Below are 27,629 nucleotides of genomic sequence, written 5' to 3' on the forward strand. Positions count from 1 at the left end.
TTCTTTCGCAGCCCGCGCTCAATCCACTGAACTACGCCAGCCAGGACGGCTGAGGTGGTATTTTGACAAGTCTCATAACTCTAAATGCCGAGGGATGTTTTTTCCCTGCTAGGACCAGCCAATTTTTTTCCAAGTAACTGTTATAACCCATATAAACAACTTGTGATGATAGAAAAAAAACAGTACGCATTTCTTTTTAATATTCAGAATAAATGGTGGGGGTCTTCATATTCTGAGAAGGGTCTTTTTTTCCTAGCCCTGTACCCTTTGGATATCCAAAAAAAGTTAGGTGCCCCTTTAGCCCAAGGGGTGGGGTTCCCTGGCAGTTCTGCGAAGAACCTGGAAATTAGTCCACTGGGGGGCGCTATGTGCTGCACCAGTTTTTCGATTAAGGAGTGATCTGGTTGGGTGGGTGCTGTGTTTCCCCACCTTGACTGCTGGCGGGGGCCAGGGCTCACCCCGTGCTGGCAGGATAGCTGTCTCTCCAACTGTTCAGGTCACTTTTCTTTGCAGCTCCTTAATAACCCTGTCCTCTGCCTTGCATTTGTCTCATTGACTTGTTGGTTTGGGTGACTGTCTTTTAGAGGGTGGAGGTGAGAATGGGTGATGGAATTCAGGTGCCTGTAGGAAGAATATGTAATTCCCCATTCTCCCCAGACGCCACCATTCCTTAATTTCTTCTGAACTTGCACAGACGGGAAGGGAACTTGGCAGTTTCTTCTCATCTTGACCCGATTTCACCATAGCTACCTCCGGAATGAGTTTTCAAAATGGCGCTTCTCTTGCCATAAAATGTCATTTTAACTTAAGGTTCCTGGACATCCCTGTGTGAATATATTTGTGAGACTACATATAAATTGAAGTCAGTATACACGGTCAAGCGGTCTATTTTTGTTAGCTAAATGTGATATATAGAATTACACCCATTTAATCTAAAAATGTTAACGTACTCTGAAATTCAAAGCATTCTAGTCATTCTCTTCATCCCTCTATACCTCCGTGTACAGAGTAGAATAGTGAACTAACTATTCAGATAACTGAAACACAGCTGCTTCCATTCTGACGCCATCTCAGGTAAGGGGTGATTTGGTCTGACGTACACAGCTAGTCGCCTCAGTGTTGACCTTTGCTCTGTGCGCCTGCGCACGAACTCAGTATCGCTGTGGGTGTATGCCCCCGGTCAGTTTCTAACTTCTCTGCCTTCATAGTTCTGTGCAAACTGGCCAACTTATGGTTGCTGGGGGGACCATGACTTTGGGTGTCCTGACACTGTCGTCACTTGGAAAATCTGGTGACCACCCGGTTGTCCTCTGCCGTGGGGAGCCAGGCCAGAGTTGACAAGAGGGCAGTGACTTCCTTCCGTTTAAGCCCCAGTGCCCTGGTGGTGATTTTCAGCACCTCCGGAGGCCTTGGTCCTGAAGTGATCGGATGACACCCCTGAGAATGAAGTGAGAGCGTGTCCTGCTTTCTGCTCTGGGTTTGACAAGCAAAGAGGAGGGTGTAAGAAATAACACGTTCTGCTTTCTAGCTTGGAAAATATTGAGGATTTTAAGAACTTAGCTGTCATTAAGTTTATAAAGAGAAGCGTGTTCTAATTTCTTTTTTTAAAGATTTTATTTATTTTAGAGAGGGAAGGGAGGGGGAGAGAGAGAGAGAAAGAGAGAGAGATGTGCAGTTGCTGGGGGTCGTGGCCTGCAACCCAGGCATGTGCCCTGACTGGGAATCGAACCTGCAACACTTTGGTTCACACCCCGCACTCAATCTACTGAGCTACACAGCCAGTGCTTGCATGTTCTAATTTCTATCCCTTTCAATTATTTATAAATTCCTAAATAGCATTATTTTGCAATAACAGTCTGAAAAGAAAGCTCCATTTGACTGCTGAAGAATCCACTAACTGAATTACCTTTAAGTGAAAGTACAGTTGACTCTTGAACAATGTGGGGGTTTGGGGCGCCATTGACCCCCTGAACGGTCACAAGTCCACACATAACTTTTGACTCTCCCAAAACTGAACTAATAGCCTATGGTTGATCGAAAGCCTCACCAACAGCATAAAATTGACTAACACATATTTTGTGTGTTGTATGTATTAGGTACTGCTTTCTTGTAATAAATTAGAGACAAATGTTATTATGAAAACCATAAAGAACGGAAAATACATGTATAGTACTATACTGTGTTTATTCGTCCTGTTAAGTTGACAGTATTGTACTATGTTTACTGATACCGTAAGTTTATATCATCTGTTTACAAGGTGAAATAATCCACATTGTAGAAAGAACCTCACAGTTAAAACCCATGTCATTCAAGGGTCAACTGTATTCAAAATGAATAAATATTCATCTTACTTTCAAAGACTGATTGGACTTGATTGCTTTAAAACTAAATACTTAAACTAAATATACCATGGTATCTAAGCTTAAACCTTACGAACAATTCTAATTTTTTAAAAACCTTTGAAAGTGAAATGTTTTAAGCCCTCAAAGTGGATATAGTTTGGGGGGTAATAATACTCAAAAGAATATCTGTTTGGTCTCCCTCCTTCGTAATGAGATTGAATGTGCCCAGATGACATTTCCTGCTGGGCTTCCCGACACCGGGTCACCTCTCTGACACGTGTCCCATAGTGTGAGAGCACTTCAGTTGCAGCTCGGAAATAAAGTATTTGACTTTGCACCTGTGAAGGGTGAGAGGCAGGAAGGACTCTCTCCCCTGACCAGCGACGTGAGGTAAATCCTGTGAGTTTCTTCCTTAATATTAGTAACAGTTGGGTTGAGGAATGAAAGCCACCTTCTGTCAGCATTGGGGCACCCTCTCTGAGCACCCTGCTTACTTCAGAAGAAGCAAAAATGCATCTACTTCACATTTAAAGTAAATGAGTGGCATCTTGGTCCTCTTCTCCATAGAGATCTTTTTTTATGGCTCTAAATTGATGCCACACTCTCCTAGGTGTCATCGTGGGAAACCTTACCTCATGAAAAATGAGCCTCCACATGGGCAAGGATGTGTTTTTGTCATAGGAGATTTTTCTCCCCCTAAAGTTTTCTTCAAGAAAAAAATACAGCTTCTCAGCGTGACTTTATTTCTACTGTTGATGACACAGTGGAACAAAGACGGAAAGTACAGCCAAATTATTTTCGGTGTGACATTTTCTAGTCGCCTAAATATAGAGACCTTCAGCAGTGTGACATCTGCACCTGGTGGTCACAATCTGAAAAGCTAACTCATCAAAACGTTCCAGGGTGATAAGCATTACTCTTCCACTTCAAAGGCGAAAATCTTCCGTGGAATTCTTGGTCGTGCAAAGAAAAGGTAGATGCCTTCCCTGGAGAATCCAGTAACTGCAGGTTTAAGCAGTGGAAAGAGTGTTTGTTGCATGAGTCCTGGTTTGCTTCCCCACCGGCTCCCACAGAGCATGGGAGGCCGCACGGCACCCTCACAGGCATCCTGTGTGTGTGTGTGATGTTGTCCTCTTGCACACGTGGGTCGTGCAAACGTCAGGGAGCAAGCCGAATAGCCGGCCTTTTCCGAAGCATGATTTATACCGGTGACACTGTTGACACAAGAATTCTGTCGGGACATCAATAAAGCTGACACATTTTTAATTCTGATGGAAATAACCTGAGGCATTCTGCGGCTGCACGGAAGAATATTACTGGTTCCCCAAAACCCACTTCAGACTCTGTTAGGATACGAGCCTTCACACACTTCGCCCGGGAGCAGGCCTTCCCGCTGGACAGATGTCTTCACCGGGCACAGTCCCCCGTCATTAATGGCTAGCACAGGTGATAATGTGTTTAGCATTGAGAATGGCGTTAGTGTCCTATACAAACTTTTTAAATGAGGGGAAAAATTAATGAATGAAAGAAGCGATGGTGTATCCAACATGAGAGAACAATATAATTTATAAAATAAACAACTTTCTAAGATTCCGTAGGGATCATTTCTCTACTGGACAAGTATGTTTGTGTCACTAATGTATCAAATTATATAGGAACTGAAAGTTATGAGACTGACCGCTTTCGTGACTATGAAATATCCACTCATTCATTCATTACCACATTGTCTCCTCAGTAAGTGAACAGATTGAAAATTGCATCATCTAAACAGAGCCTAGTTTTCTAATTCACTGGAGTAATAACAACTGAACCTTGAAATGAGTACTCTTCCATAAATAAGATTTTAACATGTGTTACCTTTCACAAGGAAACACACCCCAGTCAGGTTTATAGGCCGCCAAACCAACCGCTTCCCGGGTGTTGGTAAAGGCAGGGTCTTGTGGGCGGTCCCAGACGTACTGGTCGCTTACACGAGAACTATTGGAGCAGCTCAGTGTTCCTGACCCGACCTTCCAACAACTGGTCTTACTGGTTACAGCATCGACTCGAGACAGGCTCCTTCGCTCTTCAGCTTTCCAAACCTGTTTCCTTCAGGGTTCCAATGGGACATCTCTCAAGATACACCTAGGGAACACAATTAGTATTTCAAGAAGGCATTGATCTGCGTAAGTTCTGCATGAGTATATGAAGTCAATTTGGCCTTTGTGTTTTAAAAATATGTTATTATTAACTAAATGGAATGTCCCAGTTGATATCAATAACCAACATCTAAGTCCATCTAAAAAGTACAATGTGCCTAGAGTGAATTTGAAAAGCTCTGTAAGCACACAAAGGCATTCTTCTTTAATATGAAGGGGTAACATATAGACTGACATGCATAGTCATAGGTATACATGCTTACATAAAGATTACAGCCCTGGCTGGCATAGCTCAGTGGATTGAGCGTGGGCTGTGAACCAAGCATCACAGGTTCGATTCCCAGTCAGGGCACATGCCTAGGTTGCAGACCATGGCCCCCAGCAACCGCATGTGGATGTTTCTCTCTCTCTCTCTCTTTCTCTCTCTCTCCCCCTCCCTCCCTTCCCTCTCTAAAAATAAATAAATAAAATCTTTAAAAAAAACTTTAAGGAAAAAAAAGATTAGGTTTCAGGTACGGTGAGAACAGTGTATTAAAGTATTTTACTTAGGAGAATTCAATATTTTATTAACATTTTAACTTAACCAAGAAAGTCAAAGAAAATGCAGAGGACAAGGGCACGGCATCAAGTCAAATGCCTATGATTTCTCAGTTAAGTAAAATCCTGAATAGTAGAAAGGGTTGAATATTAGAAATGAGGAAGGTAGGGGCCCACCTGCTCGTCCTCACTAGTCTGTGTCCTTAGGCCAAAGCCATGTAACGTCTCAGGGCCTCCGTTTTCTCATCTGTGAAATGTAGCAGATGCTTTCTTCTTTGAAGCAGATAAACTGTAAAGCCATCTCTCACTCTGAGCTGTGAATCCTGCTTTGGAAGCAGACATTTCAATTACATGTGTCTGTGTGCCCTTCATGTCTGTGACAGCGTGCATGGGGGGGGGGGCATTTCACCATCCCTAAAGTCTGATGAAATGGCTCAAGGTATCAGTGGAAGAACTAAGGACTTACAGGATTTATGTACAGTTCACAGATTCAGTGTCATCAGAATTTAATACCACTTACAGAAAGGAGCTACAAAAATGGCCTCATTTGAAAGCCATAAAGTTTGCTTAATATATAACATCAGACACAGAGAAGAAAAAATCAAATTTTTTAGCTCAGGCACCCAGACTCTAGCTAAATTTCTTTTCAGCCACGTTATAGAGTAAAACACAATTAAGAGTATTTTACTTGGGGAGCAAGCAAGCTAATGAAGCCAAGGTCGCTGGTTCAATTCCCAGGTGAGCCATTAACTTCGTTTCATTCGATTGTCCCAGACTCGCTATCCCCTTAACCCCGACTCACCATGCTTCACATTCATACTAGGGGCTACAAAGGAAATTTGGCGAGACTGTTTGGACGTGTAAGCAAAAATCTCTCACCTCCGCTAGAAAAATAACTCAAGCTCAAGCCCCGGGGCTGTGACCCCATCCGAGCACGGAGAGATCAGGTTGTCCCTGTGGCTGTCTCCACGGCTGTGATCAGCACCGTCGTCATTATTATGGTGACCGTCGTGCGTCACGGTTGCAGGAGCAGGCTCGGGGACCAGGCTGCCTAGGTCTGAATCAGCACTCTCCCCCCTGCCACCTTGATGACGGAAATGGATTATTTAACTCTTGGAGCCTTTTCCCCCTCGTTTTCGAACTAGGTATTATCATAGTGCCTTACCAGGTTTAACTGCAAGGCACTAATGAATTGCTACACATAGAAACTCCCTGGCATGCATCAAGAACTGAGTGAATGCCAGTGATTACTCCCCCTTTGTTGTTTGGTCGTGTGGACTGTTTAGCACTTGCTACATAGAGTATGTGTCACTTCCTAGGGACAGTGTAGACAAACCGGGTGACTTCAAACCAATAGTTTCCCATAGTTTCGGGGGCCGAAAGTCCAAAATCAAGGTGTTGTCTGGGCCATGGCCCCTCCATAAGCTCTGAAGAAAAACTTCTTGCCTCTTCCAACCACTGGTCACCCAGCTGCTTCTTGGCTGGTGGCAGAAAAATTAACTTCTGCCCCTCTTTCCATGTGACCATCTTCTCCCTGGTGGTTTCCCTTTGTGTCAAAAGTCTCGTCTCTTTTGTCTTATAAGAACATCAGTCCATCGGATTTAAGGCTTTCACAAATCCAACACACCTTCCTTTTAACTCGATTGCATCTTCCAAGACCTTATTTCCAAATGAGGTCCCATCGGCAGGGACCAGGAGTTGGGACTTAAGACATATCTCTTTGTTTTGGTGGTGGGGGGAAGGATTCAACCCACTACGGCATACAAAGCAGAAAGACACAAAGGGAGATGGAGCAGAGAGATGTAGATCTGATGCCAGTACTTATTTGGGGGAAATAAATTGCTTTAAAGAAATCACTAAATTCTTTTTTTTTCACTTTTTTTTATTGCTGTTCAATTACAGTTGGCCCCATTCCCCCACCCCCCATCACTCTCCCCTGCCCTGCCCACACCCACCTCCCACATGCGTGCTGCCTCTCCCTGTTGTCTCTGTCCACAGGTCCTTTACACCTGTTCCTTGACCCTTCCTCTTCTTTTCCCTGTTATCCCTCTCCTCCCTCCCCTCTGGACACTGTCAGTTTGTTCTTTATTTCCATGTCTCTGGTTCCATTTTGCTTGCTTGCTTGTTTTGTTGATTAGGTTCTACTTATAAGTGAGATCATGTGGTATTTGTCTTTCACCACCTGGCTTAGTTCACTTAGCATAATGCTCTATAGTTCCATCCATGCTGTCGTGAAGGGTAGGAGTTTCTTCTTTCTTTCTGCTGCATAGAATTCCATTGTGTAGCTGTACCACAGTTTTTTGATCCACTCATTTACCGATGAGCAACCTAGGCTGCTTCCAGCACTTGGCTACTATAAATAATGCTGCTATGAATGTTGGGGTGCATAGGTTCTTTTGGATTGGTGTTTCAGGGTTCTCAGGATATAATTCCAGCAGTGGAATTCCTGGGTCAAAAGGCAGTTCCATTTTTCTTTGTTTGAGGGAATCCCATGCTGTTTTCCAGTGGCTGCACCAGCCTGTATTCCCACCAACAGTGCACTAGGGTTTCCTTCTCTCCACGACCTCGCCAGCACTTGTTGTTTGTTGATTTATTAGTGAAGGCCATTCTGACTGGTAGGAACTAGTATCGCATTGTGGTTTTAACTTGCATCTTTCTGATAGTTGGTGATACTGAGCATCCTTTCATATGTCTCTGGGTCCTCTGTGTGTCCTCCTTGGAGAAGTGTCCATCCAGGCCCCTTGCCCATTTTTCAAATTGGATTGTTTGTCTTCCTGGTGTGGAGGCATGAGAAATCCCTAAATGCTGACCTGTAGCCACAGTAACAGAGGAGCACCCTTAACTGCGGCTGCGGCAGAGCCTTGCGAAGTGTCCTGGGACCACGAGGCACCAGGGAGGGCAGGCGGGGTCCCACGGAGGTGGGCGCCAGTGCGGTGAGAATGCTGACACAACTTCCGTTGAATATTTAGCTCAGTCCTGCAAACGGCACCTCCCCGTGGCATGATTAACGAGCTGTGACTCACGGAGACACATCCCACAGGCCCTGTGTCGGACGTGAGTGCCCCTGGCACTCTGTGAAACCCAAGTCAGCGGATGATGATCGGAGGCCGGAGCCAGCCCTGAGCACTGAATGCCACCCAGGCATGGCCGTGGATCCTGCAGTGTGTTCAAGCACATTTCTTGGTCTAAGTTATTGTTCAAATGTTTCTCTGAATAGCATTTGCCCACCCAGGCATTTCTGAACCAAACAAAGAAAGCCAGTTAGTGCTCTGCCCAAAAAAGCAGAAGGGGTTGAGGAATCGGCGGCTTTACTCTCTCGTCGATTTAACACCCGGCCCGGGAAGTCCTCACCGCATTGTCAGGTTCCCTCCTCCTGGAGAGCCAGACTCAGTCCCACTGCATTAACTGGAGTAACTATCTTCATGCGAAGGCACGATGCCGCTCGCTGTAGCAAAACTCTCAGCGGGGCAATGTGGTTGGCTTTGGTCATGGTTATAATTTAATTTAAGGGTTTATCTGTCTGCCAATGAGATTTGGGGAAAGGAGCGTAGGTACAGGTGAAAATGGCAATGAGAGATTCTGATCTTGGGAAATGGATGAGTTTCCCAAAAGAAGAGCATGCAACTCTTGGGACCGAATTCAGATAGAAAGCTGGCAGCCGGCCAGACTTGTAACCGTGTCTTGAACGGAGCCGTGATCCTCACTACTTCTGAGAACAGCAAGCTCGAGAGGATGACAAACCACCCTGGTTTTCAATAGCAGTCTTTGCTCATTTAAAATATATATATTTCTCTGACACTTGGTAAAGGCTTAAGAGTTACAAAAATAATGGGGGTTTTTTGTTTGTTTTTTTTGGTGTAGCTAAAGAAAATAATGTATTTTGTAAGGGGAAAAAGAAAGTTGTGTATTTTGTTGGGGCGGGGGAATCCGGTATTGTAAGGAACAAGGAAATTGTGTGTTATGTTTCTTGGAAAAGAGAAATTAATATATGTCTTCTGATAAAACCTTTCAGGTTCACAACCTTCGCGTATAAAGTGCTTGTCCACAACAGCGTGGGTTTCACGCCCAGCCCCGAAGCGACGGTGACAACGTTAGCGGGTGTCCCACAGAGGGGACCCAATGTCTCCATAACTGTCCTTAACCACACGGCCGTAGATGTGCGATGGGACAAACCAAGTAAGGAAGCTTCTCGTGTCTTTGTTTACCCTTACCCCAGGAGTCCCAAACCGAACTGAAAACGAACATGTTAAAAAACCAGAACAACCCAAACCTGAGGTCCCTGCACTGTTTTTCAGGGGCTGACTGTCCTTCCCCCTTCTCCACCCTTCTCGGGCCTGCTCTGCCTCCTCCGTCCCTTCTGGGTGGGGGATGTCCTTTCTGCCACCCCGGCCAGTTGTGATGGCCATGCCCACGGGTTAACTTGCACACTTTCCTGCAGAGAACTCGGCCCCGCATCTCGTCACTCTTCACATATTAGCAAGAGCCGTCTCACCAGGACTGCAGTAACGTGAGGCATTGTCAGCAGCCCTGGTTGTGGCCAGAGTTCCCGCTGGAGGCCGGCAGGGTGAAGGGTGCCACCAACGGGGCGTGCCTCTGTGCTGCAGGGTGCACCCCGACCCCTTCAGAGCACCCCTTGACAGGCGTTAGGCGAGTCTGCAGACGGATCCGACCTCCCCCTGGGACTTGTGAGGCTACAATACCTGAAATTTCAGATCCACCTGGTCAGTGGAGCAGCGTTTAACAGCTGACCTGTTAGTTCATAGTGGTCTATTATCACCTTCAGAAAAAAAATAGAACAGAACTGAAGGTATCACAGAAATATGTGTTGCAATCATTCTTGTAAGTATGACTTCAGATCTGGCGAATAATGGAATCAAAATTTGCTAGAATATAACCAGATGTTGAGATATACTGACTTGGAAAGCCCAAATTAAAGTGTATATTTAATGTAAGAAAACTGTACCTACTTGAGGTATCATCTACATTTATATAAAAAGATGTAAAATTACTCCCGGCTAGGATCCTGATCCAGTCTGGAGTTTCTTTACAGCCTAAGAAGAGAAATGCTTCCTGTTTCGCTCTAGAGCATCTGAGTGAATTTGCCCCAGTGTTATGTTGTATCAGCTGTGAATTAAAGCCAGTATTAGGTGATACTGATTGTAAATTAAAATTACGACTGGTGTTGTTGATCAGTATTGCCACTAAATAACTCATTTCTACAGAAGACAATCACTCTAGCAGGGGTGTCAAACTCGTTTTCATCGGGGCCACATCAGCCCCACAATTGCCTTCAAAAGTCTGGATGTAATTTTAGGACTGTATAAGTGTAACTACTCCTTTAAAGGCAAGGAGCTTGGTGCTGCCACCAGGTAGAAAGAAGGTGCCGGGCTGGATAAAACAAGGTGGAGGGCCAGATTCCACCTGTGCACCTTGTGTTTGCCACCTGCGCTTAGGGTTTTTATAAGGTTACAGGCTTCTAACTAATCGGTGTCACTGCTATTAGGATTGCTTAAACCATTTAAATGGAAGAATCCCAGTAAATTGATGCTTGCAATTATCTTCTGATGCACCTCTGAAAAAAAAACACAAAGTTTTTATCTGGAGGTACATTTTATGTACAGTAGTATAATAACATATTTTCACTCATTTCCCTCTTCCTCTCTGCTTTGCCCTCACCTCCTGATCCATCTTGAAAACCTCTTCCTAGAGGCACATGCCCTCCCCCTCCGCTGACATTTGAATGCTCCTGTTCAAACCCTGCTGCTGAATTTTCACCAATGTACGTCCCTTATGGTATAATTGCATGCCTGAAGAAAGCGTGCTTATAAAAACTGACAAACCTAATAGATCTGAAGCAGCTCACTGAAGTTTCATTACCGCGGTAATCTGAACCTCCGACCTTCGGGATGTAGGTAATGCGATCCGCTGTTATTTCCACTCATACCTTAGAAATTCTTCACATAACTGTTTGTGAGCACAAAGGTTAAGTCTCAGAAGCGGGTCAGCGGTGCAAAAGCTTGTTGTGTCATCATTTTCTTCCCTCCTGCAACCTGCTATCCTAAGTGAATTAACTAGTCACCCCTCTGTGCAAGGGCCACCTAGCTCTTGCTAGTTTAGTAATTGCCTTCTTGATTTGTAGGAGCCAGTGGGTACATTGTCTTGTCCGCCAAACAGCACAAAACTGCAGGTTCAAGTCATCTGAACGCACTTATGAATACATTTACTTACTAAAAATTGCCTTTCCAAAAGAGCATATAACATATTTGTTACAACAGATTTCTAAACTACCACCCTTCCCAGGGACACACCATTTTGATAGGAAAATATTTCCGTCTGATTTTTACCAACCACAGGTTAAGAAGAATAAGTTACTGAACATTTTACAAGAGCCTTTTTGAAACGCCTGCCTCACTACGTGATGTTATAGGAAGTAAAAGCTCCCCTGAATCTCTTCGGCTCATGTTAGGGCAGACTGTCGGCACGTCGGTTGCCTTGATTTTCTCTGTTCCCCATCCACTGTTTCTTCTGCCATCTTTGACAAAAATGATATGTTGGAGACATTTTAAAAATCAGAAGGTGTCACATGAAGATGAGGATTTTTTTGCATTGATTTGCAAACTGAAATCAGGAAAAACTGCTCCCACGTCACTGCAGGGAAAACATCGGCCGGCACCTTGTGGAGGCTGCCCCTTCGGACGGGCCACATGCATGCACCGCCCCCCCCCACCCCCGTCCCTACAGAGAGACGAGGCTCTTCTTCCTGCCCTGTCTAATAAGGGAAAATATGTCGGCCTAAAGTAAAAACCCAAAGATAAGTTGTAGGAGTGAGAAGGATCACATTGTGATAAGAAGAGATACAAAAGCACCTGCACTTAAATTAGTTGTACGATTCTCAGAAAAGCCCGCTGAGACAGAAATGGGTACTGAGCAGCTTGCCCCAAATCACAGTGCGCAGCTCTGCGCAAACTCGGACGGAGGACTCGGGCATCCAGCTCTCGGCTGTCTCTCACGCATGCAGCCTGAACGGATGTCAGCGCTTCGTCAAGAGGGACTTCACAAGCTCCTTCCCACTTTGACTGCTCGTTCTAAACTCAACAGCGAAATGAGCAAACGCCTGTGACGGTGCAGCCGTGGCTGTCCCCTTCCTGGGCGGCCTCACCAACAAGGGCAGCGACGGCCAGAAAAGAGCAAGAGAACCTCGGAGACGGTGAGAGGAAAGTATTAGTGAGAAAGAGGCTGCAGAAGGGCACCCAGATGCGGCCCATGTGGCAAGAACGGCTCGTCCTGCCTCTGTTCACAGCCCGTGTCTCGTCGCCTCCTGCTCGGTCTCTCTCCCATCATCCCTCCTCCTCTCTTTCCCATCTGCCTCCCTCCCTCCCTTTCCTCTCCCCATTCCTTCCACAAACATTTATTCAGCATCGTTCTGTGCCGGCCACAGGGAATGCCAAGATTAATGACATAAGTCTCATAATATCTCAGTGAACTTTCCCGAGAGTCACACAGTATGAAAGTCACACGGAAGCCTCGGCCTCGCCTTGATTTCCCTCCATCAGACACCGCTGGCTTCTGTAGCCAGAAGAATGTCCGAGTTAGTCTGAACTGATCTTGTTCAGGGGACGATACGTATAAATAATTGCAGATCTGGAGTAATTGCTTCTGCAAAGCATCCCGCGTGGTTGGCTCACCTTGTCCCTCTGCTCTTCTTCCCGTCACTTGACCTATTCAAGCAAATGGACCGTGTTGGCCTTTTCCACGGGCTTCCCTTCCAGCCACTTGCGTACCCACTATAACCACGCCTCCTTCCCTTGTACTCTGCTGACCCGTCCCTCGTGGTGATGTTATCAGCTAGTGGCCCAACCCAGGGGCCTGTCCTCTGGGCACCCCTGGTCTGTGTCTCTGTGGCAGTGGTCACTACAAACAGCCCCTCCTGTCTCGGTGAGCACGCCTTCCCCTCATCTCCTAAATGAAGACGTGCCTCAAAGTTCTTCCTCGAGTCTTCTCCACAGTCCAGCTCTCCTTTTGGTGATCCTGTCTGTTCTCACTGTTTCAAAGCCTCCTAACTAGAAAAAAAAAAAATGACAAAACTTGGTGGAGCCATGCAAAGGAACAGTTTAAATAATCGGCTTTGGGATCAGAAAAACTTGAGCTTGAGTCCCAGCTCCAGGATTTTCTCGCCCTGCGACCTAAAACAAGCCGCGCAACCTCACTAAACCCTAGTTTCCTAAGCCAAAGCACAGGGATAATAATAGTTGCCTCAAACCGTTGCAATGAGGACTAAATGAAATAATGTGTTAGCGCTCAGTCATCATGTAGTACTGGCGTGAAGTATTCTGGCTCTAGAACGTTCACAGTGCTTTCAGTGGCAGTTTTACAAAAGATGAAAAAAGCCAAGAAGCCATTTCTCATTTAAAAAGTTGGGCATGCTTTTGCATGTACTTTTGACGTGCACACATTTTCCAAGAACTGCTCATTGACGATACCGAGCTCTGCACCGTGGAGCTTGGAAGATTGGACTCTAATCTGAGGACCTATGAGCAAGGTAGACACTCTGTCATATGATAGGACCCCTCTGGGTTTTCACACTGAAACAACATTCCCTCCCGGTGAGCCGGTGAGAATGCAACCCCAGACTTATCCATTAGGAGACCTGCTGAATGGGGGTGTTTGCCGTGGTTGCCCTAGGGGAGGGCCACGGATGCACTGGGAAAGGGTAAACACTAAAGACTTCAGGTTTTGCGGGCTGTGCACAGTCTCTGTAGCAACAACCCAACTTTGTCACTGTGACACGAAAACAAAGGTACAGGACACCCAATTGGCTGTGTTCCCATAAAAATTCATGGTGGACACTGAGGTTTGGCTTTCATATCATTTTTATGTATCACAAATGACTTTTCTTCTTTGAGTTTTTCCCCCAGCCATTTAAAAACATAATAAACATTCTTCACTCACAGGTTGCATCAGAACAGCTGGCCGGCCAGATCTGGGCTGCAGGCCAGGCTGGGTTCATGGACTCTACTCCGCTGACCCCTGATCTAGATGGGAAAGATCTAGAGACAGAATTAATGTTAATGCTAACCGCTAAAAATAATCCAATGGTGTGTAAGGAACATAACCTAGTTGCTTTTGCCAGGCAACTTTGAACTAGCTTATCTAACGACTGTTTTGGATTATTGGGGACTCCATTACAAACAAGAGGGACCTATTCACTATGTGAGAGTTGGCTACAGTTAAGACCACATTTCTGACCAATAGATGGAGATCACCATCCAAAATGTGCGGCCATGTGTATGGCTAAGAATGGGCAGTTACTGAAATTTCATCCAGGTATTTGCTTATCCCGAATTTACAGTGCTAACAGGGTGCAATATTTTCAACATACACAGTGTGGCAAAAGTAGTTTTACAGTTGTTCTAATGGAAGATAATATAATTAATAAATTATAATGTAAGAATAAACTATTTTATGTGCTCACAACTGTAAACCTGCTTTTGCCTTATACCCTGTGCATATATAAGTACATTAATTACAACTTGATAAAGGAGATATCAGACACATTTAATAACCTAGGTAAAATCCATTTACATTTGCGAATAGAATTTGAAAGCAATTCATTAATATTATATCTTTAGGGCTTGAACTTCTAACCAGACTGCTCACTTAAGTGAAAATACAATGTGAGCTTCCAATCCAGTAGACTTTCCATTCTATCTCAGCTGCCACAAATGGAGCGCTACTGCTGTAAGCTGGCAGAAAATAGTTCTAAGGACAGAGAACTTTTACTCTCATAATGCCGGTGGCCTCGCTGTAATTGACTTATGTTATCATTTGGGAAAATATTAATGGACGTGAATGGCTTATTCCTGCCCATGCACAATAAGAACCTCATTACCAAAGGTTTTAACATTTCGTGACATCAGAGAGAAAAAATCTCGATCACCAGAATTTTCCAAATACGTTGCTAAAGATCTCTTATTATAAACTCTCAACTATACTGGCATACAAAATCTTTTTAACTGTTGCTAGAGACAAGGTCAAAGCAGTAGTGTGCTTAGAAATCCTTTACCGAAAGGGGGTTCTTAAAAAGAAAGGCACACGGTTCTCCAAGCCATATGCTTTTATATGGCCGTGGGACCTCACACATTAGAGCAACTACACTTCAATAACCGTAAAGAGAAATACCACCTTTTCCACCCAGTGTTTGATTAGTGCTGTTAAACTGTTTCGACACATACAATTTCAGGAGGCTTGTAAACCAACACCCCGCCTTCCAACCCTAACACAAACCAAGGTAAGAGTTACTGCTTAAGGCCATTAAAAATACTATTAATGTAAGTAGAGCAGTATACGACTTCCTACCTAAGAAAATATGGCTGATCTGTGTTTTCTGTTTAAAGCTTTACTGTAGGAAGATCATGAGAAGCAGAACTTAGGGCAAGACTGGAGAAGCTGGGTGGAAGAGGAAAAAAGAAAATACCAGGCTGGCTTTTGAAAGGCTGGGGGTTGAGGTACTGACAAGTTACAGCCGTGAGACTGGGAGTGAGGGATTTTGGCTTTCTGGAAGAGCTTACCTACATCACAGAGGCACAATGAACCAGGGGAAATGGATGAGAGCTTCAGTAAAAATTTCAGATAATATTCTAGGGTTCTCCTGAGTGAACCTTTTTTTAAAAGATTTTATTTATTCATTTTTAGAGAAGGAAGGGAGGGAGATAGAGAGAGAGAGAGAGACAAACATCAAAGTGCGGTTGCTGGGGGTCATGGCCTGCAACCCAGGCATGTACCCTGACTGGGAATCGAACCTGCGGCACTTTGGTTCTCAGCCCACGCTCAATCCACTGAGCTACACCAGCCAGGGCCTGAGTGAATCTTTAAGGAGAGCCTGCCATACCACTGCTACAGCGACCGCATACGCAGCAAAACCCACTGAATGGTCCCTAGAAGCATGCTTACCAGATCTTGTTAGCAAGATACAAAATCTCTCCAGTTTTAGAACCTGTGTCAAGGGATCCTAATACAAGATCCTTATGTGTATTAACATAGACGTCTCTCTCTAGGAATGCTACTTATAAACAGAAGCTGTTCCGTGTATTGCATATTTTTATTTTGCTCTCAATAACATATCGTAGTTTTGGAGATTAGTTGGATCCTTATAACTAGCATGGTTAAAATATTTAAAGGAAATTTATGAGCTCATGTCCCTATAAAGGCAAGACTCTATGTAACAAATTATGGGGTAAGGGGAGAAAATTCAACTTTGTTAAAAAACTTAACACCGTCAAGTAGGTCCCATAAGCTTTCCTTTGTCCCATTCTAAGAGTAGCAAACAAAGTTTACTTGGTCTTTCCCCCACTGAGGTCCCGTTAGACCGGCCACATTTACAGTGTTCTGTGTTTATTGTTCACAGCTTTGCAAGACCTACAAGGTGATGTGGAACATTACACACTTTTTTGGAGTTCTGCTACCTCAAACGACTCTCTCCAGCTCCTCCCCGATGTAACTTCTCATGTCATTGGCCACTTAAGTCCGAACACGGAGTATCGGATTTTTATCTCTGCCTTCAATGGAGTCCACAGCATCACCAGCGATGTGCTGCACGCAACCACTCGCGGTGGGGGTGAGTCCCGATTTCACGGGATGCTCGGCTCCAGGGACGCGGATGAAATTGATTGACTCTTGCTGAGGTTGAGATCAGCCATCCCTCCATTATAAAATTTCCGGTGTTGGAAGGAAGGGGATCGGGGCTAAAACGCTTAAGTGCTGGCTGTCATCAAGTGGCAGATCAATACGCGGTCCCATTGAGACAGCAGTGCGAGGCCCTCATAATGGGATATTAGCCCAGTTTGTTCCTGCTCCGCTCCGTGTATGCTGAGCTTGGAGCCGAGTTCCCATCAATAAATGGTGACATTTAGAGACTCTTTTTTTTTTTTTTTGAGATTTGCTCACAGAAGCAGTGTGCTTTTCAAAGCGACAGCCCAGCCCAGCGAGGGCCCTCCCTGAGTCACCAGAAGTGGTAGGTGGAAGTTCAGCCACGGAGAAAAATTGCCTGTGACTCATTTCTAAGCCAGTTAGCAAGGGGGAGGAAGCAAGAGAAGCAACTTGTGAATCTGAAATGAGTTCGGAATGGTCTTTCTAATCCTTTTGGCTTTATAAAGTCTCATTATAAACATTATAATATCATTACCTCCCGAGCCAGGGTTCCAGGTCATTAGCAGGGCACTTTGAGTGGAGCCCATTTCCCTTCGTGGTGCCAAAGGTCGACACCTTTTGTTTATAAAATAGAATGGATCACAAGGACAATTTTTCAACTAGTAAAGATGGGTTCTTAAGATAAAAATAGGTCTTTGCATAGTTATTTCTGACATGCTTGAATAATTGTGTAATTTAACGCCAAGCAAGATTTTTTTCCTAATGTTAGATTTCATCATTACCTATGGTAATCAACATTCAAAATCATTTACATAATGACAATATTGCATTATTGCTTCATATCGCTTGAGTTACAAGCTAGTAACATCAAATGATTTTTCACGTTCCACCAGCCTGAGTGTATCTGAGTTTTATTTTTTTTTTTTGCTTAAGGAGCAATTTTTTTCCCTTCCCCCACCCCTCCCAGGAAGTACAGAGTAAGGGGATAAGAGAAGAGACAAATAATAAAGATGTGTTAGCGGTACAGATGGGTGAATAACTCATCATCATATCCCACTGCTCACATAGTATTGAAGATTAGCACTGCGCTGGTGGTGGGAAGCTTTTTACCAGCAATTCCTATGGTTTCTAACTGAGAGTATAATAAGCCAATTTTCAGAGGACTACAGCCTGTGATAACTTCATCAGAGGAAAGCTGATAAGCAGCGAACCCTTCTCGAAACCCAGATCCTAATCTGCATTTAGTTCAGTAAGTGCCTTTTCAGAGACAGCTGGAGTTTATTCCGTTTCTTCCCTGAATTCCAGAGCCTCGGGGCATGCTTTCTCCAGAGGTTGTCATCATCAACAGTACAGCTGCACGTGTCACCTGGATGTCTCCTTCACACCCAAATGGTGTTGTCACTGATTATTCTGTGTATGTAAATAACCAGCGCTACAAGACCGGAATGAATGAGCCTGGGTCTTTCATTCTCCGAGACCTGTCTCCCTTCACTGTCTACGACATTCAGGTTAGATCACAGGACGGTTCCTGTGATGGTTAAGCTTATGGGTACGTTAAATAAAACATGCCGGGGTAGGCCTCTAAGTGGATAGCTTCCATCTTGGTTACAGATGATATATTGGGTGGGGAAGGTGAGAGAGAGGAGGGGGATGGATCAGGATAAAATCTTTGTGCTGTGGGCCAACACATGAATCCCTGGAGAAAAGAGAATGATGATAAGATGGAAAACGATGGCGATGGATATGAAGACAATATTCTTCTTGGCAAATCGCTTATTTGCAATAAATCTTGCCAAGTTGATACTGTACAATTAAAATTCTCTATGCTAACAACCCTTTGTATAATAGCCCTTGATTTCGAAGCAGACATCTAGATGTACAAAAATATCGATTTTTTTGAATGCATCCATTTATATATATATATTTAAAGGGAATACTAATTTTAATTTTTGATTTATATTTTAATGTCAATCTTTATGTTTGTGTTTTGTTCACATGCCATACAATATACCTGTAACATCCGGAAATATGCCCCAAGGATGGAGAACGTGAATAGTGAATTAGTAAGGATGATAAAAATATTGATACGTTTCTCCAAAGTCAAGAAAGTGTCTGGAGATTCATTTGCATAAACCTCAGTCAATTAGAACTTAAAGTCAGACTTTGTTATGTAGATGTCAAGGCAAGAGAGTATGTGAAAGCCGCAGTGGACATCTCAGATCTTATGGCTTGATCCTGTTCCCTGATTTCGCTGACCCCCCCAACTTGCAAATATACGAAAACGGAATCGTGAGGACTCAATCAGATTATTATTGGTGCAAGTACCCAACATAATATTTGGCACATACAATTTACATAATACATTCAGTTGAGTTGATTTTGCGTTATCTCATTATTCACGGAGTCAAATATTTCCTATTATGTATGAAGTCTCATTGTCTTTATATTTCTATTACCGGCAAGTGTATTTTAAGTTCATCTGCCTTTAGGTAATTTGGGGTTTCATTGGACATACTCAGAGTGCAGGTCTTGATAATGTTCAAATATCTACTAAATATTTTACCTCAAAATACTGTACAGCACAAATAAGTGGGAGTCTGTTAGAGGAGCAGTTCCTCTCTGGTTTACCCTTTAAGTAAGAGCAGAATGATGTCATTTCTAAGACGTCCCAGCAGCAATCTGCACCTTCATTTCTCCCCGCCCCGCGCTGAAGGTGTTCTCCTTGTGTTACTAACGCTTGATGAACCCGATTCCTGATCTTTAGCTATTCCACCCTCCCCGGTTTTTATTCAGATGAGGTGGCAGAGTTAAAGGGGTGGATGATGATTTTCTGATGTGATTAAGGTAAAAATATCATTGCAGCTGGAATACATGGATACAAAGTAGCTCCGAATGTTGGACGGCTTGTCTGGGCCTGGTTTTTTCATTGCAGATGAGCCTTTAGGCCATTTACTGGGAAGTATCAAGACTTCCAGAAGCTACCGTTATTATACTACCTGGGTATGGATCCAGAGAGCAGTGTACAGCGATCACTATCATACTTAGTGATCACTTAGCATAATAGTATACTTAGTGTAATATTATTATAATATTATACAAACTGTCACCTCGGCATCTTCCAGTGCTTACCTGGGCTCCAAATAGATGACTGTGTCAGTCCCTTCCTGAATGGTTGGAAACGGGGTCTAAACATCACCAGCGAAGTCACTACCTCAGTGGCCCTGAGCCCGTTGCTGCACTCTACTCTGAGCTTGTCCCCCTGGAATCAAACGACAAATCAATATTCCATCCACCCCAAGATGCTGCTAAAAGATTCATATGGCATGAGGGCTGGTGAGATTTGGTCATGGGCAGTCTGGGTTCTGAGAATAGTTGGATTTACGCTTTTCTAAACTGTTACAGGTTGAAGTCTGCACAAAATACGCTTGTGTGAAAAGCAATGGAACCCAAATCACCACCATGGAAGACACTCCAGGCGATATACCAATACCCACAATTCATAGCATCACGTCAAGGTACACACGTTTTGTCAAGTCAATTCAAAGAACTGATTGTAAGCAATGAAAATCACAACCAGAGGTATTATCCCGACCATGACAATCTCAATGAATAAGTTGCTAGAAATGTGTGTGCAAATCAAATTTTTGGAATTGTTTTGTCAATCTTCCCTGGATACATCCCAGGCCACTTAAGCTCTGATGTCTCCGCTCCTGCTCGCCTAGCCTGGCTTCTCTTTCTTTAGTCATCTGAACAAATGCTTAAAGCATGAAAGATTTTCTTTTAATTTAAATGTGTCCTTCAGTGAATCTTTCTGCGAGACACAGAATACAATTTTAATTAGAGTGATTCCCTTCTCACTTAATCTCTTGGAAAATATTAGACTTACATACATCAGATTGCCCTAGAGCTGCAAATGTCTGTAAGGTAAACAGGGGAGATGATGTTTGGGTAACTATTACCAGTTGGACTGGGTTCTTGGTAGAATGTCTTCATTTTTCCATATGCTTCTGTTGTTGACAAATGACCATAAGGCCATTGAGTAAGTCTCTTTTCAATTCAAAATTATCAATTATAATAATACGACAAGAAGACTGAACATTATTTCTCAGCCAAGTGAGATGGCAGCTGTCCATTCCTCTACACCCAGGTGGGACGAGAGATAGAAATAGGAGTGTTTTTCACATCACACAGGTGGGGCAAATGTAGGTTTACAGTTGTAAGTACGTGAAGAGCTTGCATTATTATTTTTAATTATTACATTTTCCATTCAAACAACTGTGAACCTGCCTTTGCCCCCCCATACTTTGCCCAGCCAAATGAATCACCCTTCACCTACATACACCCCCAATACACACATGCACACACCCCACATATACATGCGCTGGCTGGAGCAATCAGTAGATGATCAGATACTTCAGTTCCGAAGGACTCTTTTATGACACATTGAAATGTCCAGGTCTTTTTAAAAAATTAGTTAAAAAATACCTGCACTAAATTGGAGATGTGTGATTAAAGTGATTTAGAAAAACCCAAGTAGTGGGATTCTTAGCTGTCGAGGGCAAAATCACACCTTCTCTTCCTAAGGCACAACGTCTGTCACATGCATGATGGACACCTGTCGAGTGTGGGGTGTGCTGTCCGTGGACGATGCCCTCAGCAGATTTCCCCACCTGCCTGAGGACTGTGTGCTCTGCAGGGAAAACACGGGCAAGTGAGAGGGCACCAGAGACCTCTGTCACCCTTTCAGCAGACACACTTGCGGCTACAGTGACGTCAGGGGCGAGAGTAACACAAGGACGTGTAATGCATGGCTCTAAATCTTGGCAGTTCCAGTCTCCCGTGGGAGGCCTCACGCTAAACAGGTGTTTATGGAACAGTGTAAAAAACACTGTGGCAGGCGTTTATAATGTACGAGAAACGTGTAAAGAGAAAAAAAACAAACTCTACTCACAATGATCATGGAAGAGTTCGTTCTGAAGGAACTTGAGGAAGAATTGCGTAGTTGGGTGCGTGAATATTGTCGACTCCCTTGCCTGTCGGCATCCCCATGACTCAAGCCTAGGTGACTGGCACAGCTTAGATGACATATTTATATGTAACTAAAAAACTAATATTAAGCTTTATTAGAAATTGCATGAATGCCCACGTGAGTCTCCTTCTCCAGAATTTTTTTTTCCTTTAAGAAGATTCTTACAGATGATAGCAGAGGGAAAATGTTTTGTAGTTGTGGCTAATGATTGCTTATCCCCAAATATATTAAACTGATGGCAAGGACATTAAAAAGGGTATTAAACAGCAGAGCAAAAAAAAAAAATGACAGAAGAGAGATTTCGACACAATTCTGGAAGCCGTATTTGGCAGGGAGAGGCAGACGGCTTTGTTCAGTGGGGAGGTCTGCAGCCAGAGTGGTGGTTGGCAGAGGGCGGGGAACCACGTAAAACAAACTCATTTGCCCTGCAGAGAGCCGCGGCGCCTGAGCTCTCGCGAGCTTTAGGGATTGTGAAGAAGGGGGAGATGGGATAAGGTTCCAAGCCGAAATCATGGGATTAGCTGAGATTCTGGAAAAAAAAAAAAATGGTTGGAAACTGTAACTAGCCAAGAGTTCTTCAGAGAAATGAAACGGAAAGTTAAGACTCGGGACAGCTTAGACCCAGTTCAAGAGCAGGGGTTTGATGGTGGAAATCCTAGTCCAGGTCTGGGAGGGGAAGACACTGTTCTCTTAGCTCAGGGGTCCAGCACATGGAAGGGAGTCCCCCACCTCCACTTTTCAGCTGACTGGTTGGTGCCCACCTCCCGAGGGGAGAGCAATCTGCCTGACCACGTCCACCCATTCAGATGCTAAATTCGCCAGAGACACTGCTGATGCACCCAGAAATAAAGTTTCACCCAATATCGGGGCACCTTGTGACCCAGGCGAGTTGACACATAATTCACTGTCGCAGAACTCAAGGTTTTCTACCTCGATATCACACATCGGGGTGCTGTTTCTCTTCCTGCATGTGGTAGACTCCACCACCGAATGTTCAGAAGTTTACTCTCTGGAGAAGCTGAGCACAGGCACAGTGGATTCAGGGCTCTGAGCACCGGGCGAGCTGGCATGAGAGGAGAAGGTGGGAACCATGAGGAAGTGAGGAACAATACTGAAATATGGCTACCTTAGCTGCCCTCCCCAGCTCTGCCCTCCCCAGCTCTGCCCTCCAAAACAAGGGTCTCATCAGGGATGCCCCCCGCAGGAAACCATTCTTCTCCGGAAAAGCTTTAATGGCCCTACATAAAGGACCTCCTTTAGAAATTAGCAGGTGGAGATTCCCAGTGGAAGAGACATTCACGGAAGAGCGTACGCACCAACAAGCCTCACTCATACACAAAGGTTTTGGCAGCTGTTTTGGTGCATGCCTCTCAGAGATTAAGGGGAGCCAAATAAAAGAAAAGAAATAATTTGATAGACATAGGCCATACAGAGTGGGAGAAGTGTCATAATGACCTCAAAGAGATTTAAAAAATTCTTTATTAAACAAAGCTTGCTTAGAAAACATAATTAAAGCAGGAGTTGGGGAGGAAACCTCGTGAGAATTAAATGTGGAAAAGCTGAATTAAAACTTTGGGAGACGCTTTAAAGGAAAGACTCTAAAAGTGCACTCAGAACCAAAGATATCAAGAAAAAAAGTAATTGTTAAGAAAAATGCCAGGAAGGCTAGTATGTGGATAATAAGAGTGCTAGAAGAGAGAACAGAGGAAAAAGAGGAGGACATGGAGGTGATTAAGAAAATGCCCCAGGCCCTGGCTGGTGTAGCGCGGTGGATTGAGCTCGGGCTGTGAACCAAAGCATCTCAGGTTCGATTCCCAGTCAGGGCACATGCCTGGGTTGCAGGCCACGGCCCCCAGCAACTGCACATTGATGTTTCTCTCTCTCTCTCTTTCTACCTCCCTTCCCTCTTTGGAAATAAATAAAAAAATAAATAAAATCTTTAAAACAAAATGCCCCAGAACAAAAGTCGCGGGTGTGCAGATTAGGGTCTACAGATACCAGTATAATAACTGAAAGAAGAGCCACGTAAAGGGGTGTTATCAGGAAATTTCAAAACCCAGAATGTTTCCAGGAGGACAAGACAGATCACGGGCATCCTGCATTGGAATCTGAACGGTATCATCAGACCTCTGAGGAGCAGCATCCGTTGCTAAAATACAATGCCTCCAAATTCTGAATTAAAACGTCAACATTTCATGTTATCATTCCATACTCAGTCAAATGCCAGTTAAGTTTGGGATTAGAATAAAAACAGTTTAATGCGTGTGAAGGAAAAATTCAAAAACTGACAGGGATTGAAGAGCACCACCTAGCTTTAACAATGAATTAAGGTTCCGAAAAAAAAATCTCAGGTTTCCAGAATTTGTTCATTTTTTTAATCATTCTATTGCATTTTACAATTGATTTCTAATTGACACAGAGTAAAATATATTCTTTTTTGTGCCCTGAGTTCTATAACCTTTGACAAAACCATTGAGTTCGGAAAAGACTACCACAACCAAGAGATAACCCAGTTCCATGATGTCAAAACATTTCTTCACCCTCCTCTGCTTATGGCCAACCCCTCCTCCTCCCGCCCCCAAACTTCCCGCCCACACAGAACTATTCTGTTGTACGAATACAGCACCGTTCGTGCACAGTCTGGGCAGTTTCCACTTCTCGGTGACTGTGACCGAAGTTGCTGTGGTCCTTCACAGACGGGAATTCGAAGATCACCTAGATTTCTCTCCCCTGAGATGCCCCCACATTTCCTGGACCCCCTGCTCTTCCTTTCCTGGATCTTCGACTAGAAACATGTGGTTTCTCTTGAAATGGCAGCCTCCCAGCCTGTCTCATGGTGACCTAAATGGGACTGTTTTAGGAGCGATGTGATGAGAGAAAATAGAGGAAAAATAAACAGGGACCCCCCACATACACACTCTCTAGACCCCTGCGGCCCCTTCACCTGGTCAGAAAGGTGGGTTTTTCTTCGGGTTTAGGTGCACACTGGGCCAGGGCTGCCACTGGGCAGCTGCTGGGCTGGAATCATCCTCAGAGCAGGGCCCAGAAGGGAAAAAAACAAAAGCAGAAACAAAACAAATGTCCCCCCCCCACCCTCTGGCTTGCAAAGTCTCTCGTGTTCTGCCAGGAAGACCGGGTTTCCGTCCTAGATTGGGCCAGCCTGGCACTCAGTTCCACGCTGGGGTGCAGACGGGAGAGAAACGGGCACCAAGGGAAACACCCTGTAGAGTTTGTTCAACTTCTGACCCTGCTCTTGATCCGCCTCTACTGTCAGCTTCTCTGAGTCTTCAGGTGCTGGCTTGCTGAGATTTGTGCAGACTTTCTAGGGGTCATCGGCAGGAGAGAAATTCTGATGGGCTTACTCTACCCTGCCCAGCACGCAAAGTCCCTCCAGGTATCTCTCAGCATTCCAGTGCCTTTAGTAACTAACTTCCTTCCTTGCCTCCCTCCCTCATTCATTCATTCATTCATTCATTCCTTTTTTGGTCAGCAATCTAGCAAAAACTTGACAGAAATCATTCACACCCAACATACTGGCAAGTAAAACCTTTCCTTTCTTAAAGTGACCCATTGTGACAGAGCCCGGTTTTCCGGAGCAGGACTCCACTCACCCACTGGGGCTGCCAAGCCGTTCCTCGGCGTCACACCCACACCCACGCAGTTAGCCTCACGTGCACGTGTTGTCCTCTGTGTGATTTCACTATACTTCTTCTGGCCACGCGGACTTGGTCGCTATGTTTCTACTTTGCTTGTTAAAAAATCCTTTTTGTATTAGCAATCTATAAAATCCAAGGTGAAATCCTCTCAGAGAAATGGTAGTAGGCTGACCTTAACTGAATCGCATGTAAATTAATTTTGGTTTCTAAGGAGACATGTATTTTTTCGATTCTATGCATATTTTTGGTTAAAAGTGGTCACCAGTGAAGCTTAACTTTTTGTATATTTTAAGAGCTTATACGGTAGCATATCATGTGTTTGGCTGCATGCATGGGGTGTGTGATCTTTGTCTTTGGCCTCCCACACCTGGCTTTTGACAACTTTAGTACCAGCACTTAGGCACGTGTTTCCACTATATGTAAACCAAAGGTGCCTTAGCATGCAAATGCAGACCAGATGCACTCTTCTGATCTCGTGGCCTGCTCCTCTAGAAACAACTGTGCATACATCACATGTTCTGTACTTATCATATTGTCATCAGCTGCGTCTGTGTCCCAAAAGAATACTAACTACTGATCGATGGCCCGGACATGTCTGGCCATGGCCTACATGTGCCCTGGGTAGTTCATCTGTTTGCCTTGGTAGATTTGTTAGGCTGGGATTTAATCAATAGCTAATTCATTAATTCTGGTCCGTGAGCATGTAGAGACTGCCTCGGATGAAGGTAGCTGACCGGCTCTGGTTTTGATTGAAATCCGACCAACACAGCCGCTGTCAGCCTCACTGGGCAGTGGGATGCCCCGAAGTCTATTTATGTATCCACCATAAACGTGTAAGGTAAGAGTAAATGTAAACAGGAAGAGGTTGTATGCCATTACTGCTAGTGTTCCAAAATGTGTGCTTTGCAGGCACAAGGCTCAAGGGAAAGCAGAGAGAGAGCGGCTCAAGCCTGTCCCTGCCTTGAAGTGGAAACATGGCAGTTTTCTCCCAGGCCCACAGCAGTCTGAGGCTGTATTATTGGTGAGAAGGCTGGGGTATAATGTCTTTGTAGCATTCATAAATAATTGTTTAAAAATTTCCCTCAAGCACCTAACTGGTATCAAAGACAGATGAACACATGAACTTTACAGAAGTCGTCATGATAACAGCTCAGCCTGCATGTCCCCAAAGGAAGGTTAAAATCCTGTTATCATTTATAAGCCCACCCCCATGTTTTCATAGTCCTTAGCTTGGGGTCGAAGGTGGCATGAGAGGTCATGGCTTGTGGAAGAAGAATCTTTCCTTTTCTGCCTCACCAAATTTGAAAGGAAACTTTGACACCTCTCTATTTTCATGATGTTGGATATCAAGGAATCTTCTCTCTCCTTAATTCTCCCTCCCTGATATTCTCAGTGGCTGGCAACTTGAAGGCAGAAGTAATAATTTGACAATTTCAAAACTTCCGCCATATTTAGTTTTATTTTCTTAATAAGGAAAATTTGGGTCTGTAGACATACCATGTCGGATCACCTCCGCCTCACCCGTATTTTAAATATCCTCCCTCACCAATATGGACAGTGGGAGGCAGCTTCGAATTTGGACTTGAATTTCCTGTTTGAGTTTCAAAAGGGTGTGGGAAGGACTCTTGAAAGAGAAAATATGGAGGATGCTCATCGAATCAACAGTCATAATCAGAATCACTTTCGGGAAATATTATCGTTTTGATGGCCAAAGAGTTCTGATGGCCAGGGTTCTGAATATGCAACTCACTGCTGGATTAGGAGGACACCTAGCAGAATGGTCAGCTTATTCTTAAGAACACCCCTAATTGCATTTCTCTACCTCCCTCTCTCTCCCTAAGGCCCTCTAATTTCTCTGCCGTTGTGGCTCCCACAGAAGAAGCTCAGTGTCTCTGGTCGCCTTTGTGTGCCTTTCCTAAAATCCAGTTCTTCCTTCTAATTAACTTTGATCGTTAACAGTCACTTCACTCCTGGCTCTCTGAACACACATTGGTTTCTTCCATCAGTTCCGTTGCAAATCCATTCTTCAGCTGTGGGTGTTCCCGACAGAATGACTCTGCCTCCAGCTCAGAGTTCAAATATTCTTACAGGTTCCCATACTGGTATCTCAGTACTGACAGCACTGCTCTCTCCTGAGTTCCAGTCGCACATACCCAATTGCCTGTGGACTTTCTGTCCTGATAGCAACCCTGCACTTCCATAAAACCTCCAGCCTCAGAAGCTGATCCTCATCCAGCTCGTCTTTTCCAAGGTCCGTTCCTGCACATCACCACCGTCTTGC

The 27,629-nt window shown here is 44.4% G+C and overlaps 1 protein-coding gene across 1 annotated transcript in view; it reads left to right on the forward strand.

Annotated features, from left to right (window-relative positions):
• The window catches only part of USH2A (usherin), a 511,215-nt gene that overhangs the window by 348,148 nt on the left and 135,438 nt on the right, over positions 1-27,629 (forward strand). Inside the window, exons 44-47 of the mRNA XM_028531335.2 lie at positions 9,030-9,193; positions 16,422-16,631; positions 17,969-18,171; positions 20,066-20,178. Of these exons, the coding sequence (XP_028387136.2) occupies positions 9,030-9,193; positions 16,422-16,631; positions 17,969-18,171; positions 20,066-20,178 (690 nt within the window). The remainder of the gene's footprint in view (positions 1-9,029; positions 9,194-16,421; positions 16,632-17,968; positions 18,172-20,065; positions 20,179-27,629) is intronic.

Source organism: Phyllostomus discolor, chromosome 15, assembly GCF_004126475.2.
Source record: "Phyllostomus discolor isolate MPI-MPIP mPhyDis1 chromosome 15, mPhyDis1.pri.v3, whole genome shotgun sequence".
NCBI lineage: Eukaryota > Metazoa > Chordata > Mammalia > Chiroptera > Phyllostomidae > Phyllostomus > Phyllostomus discolor.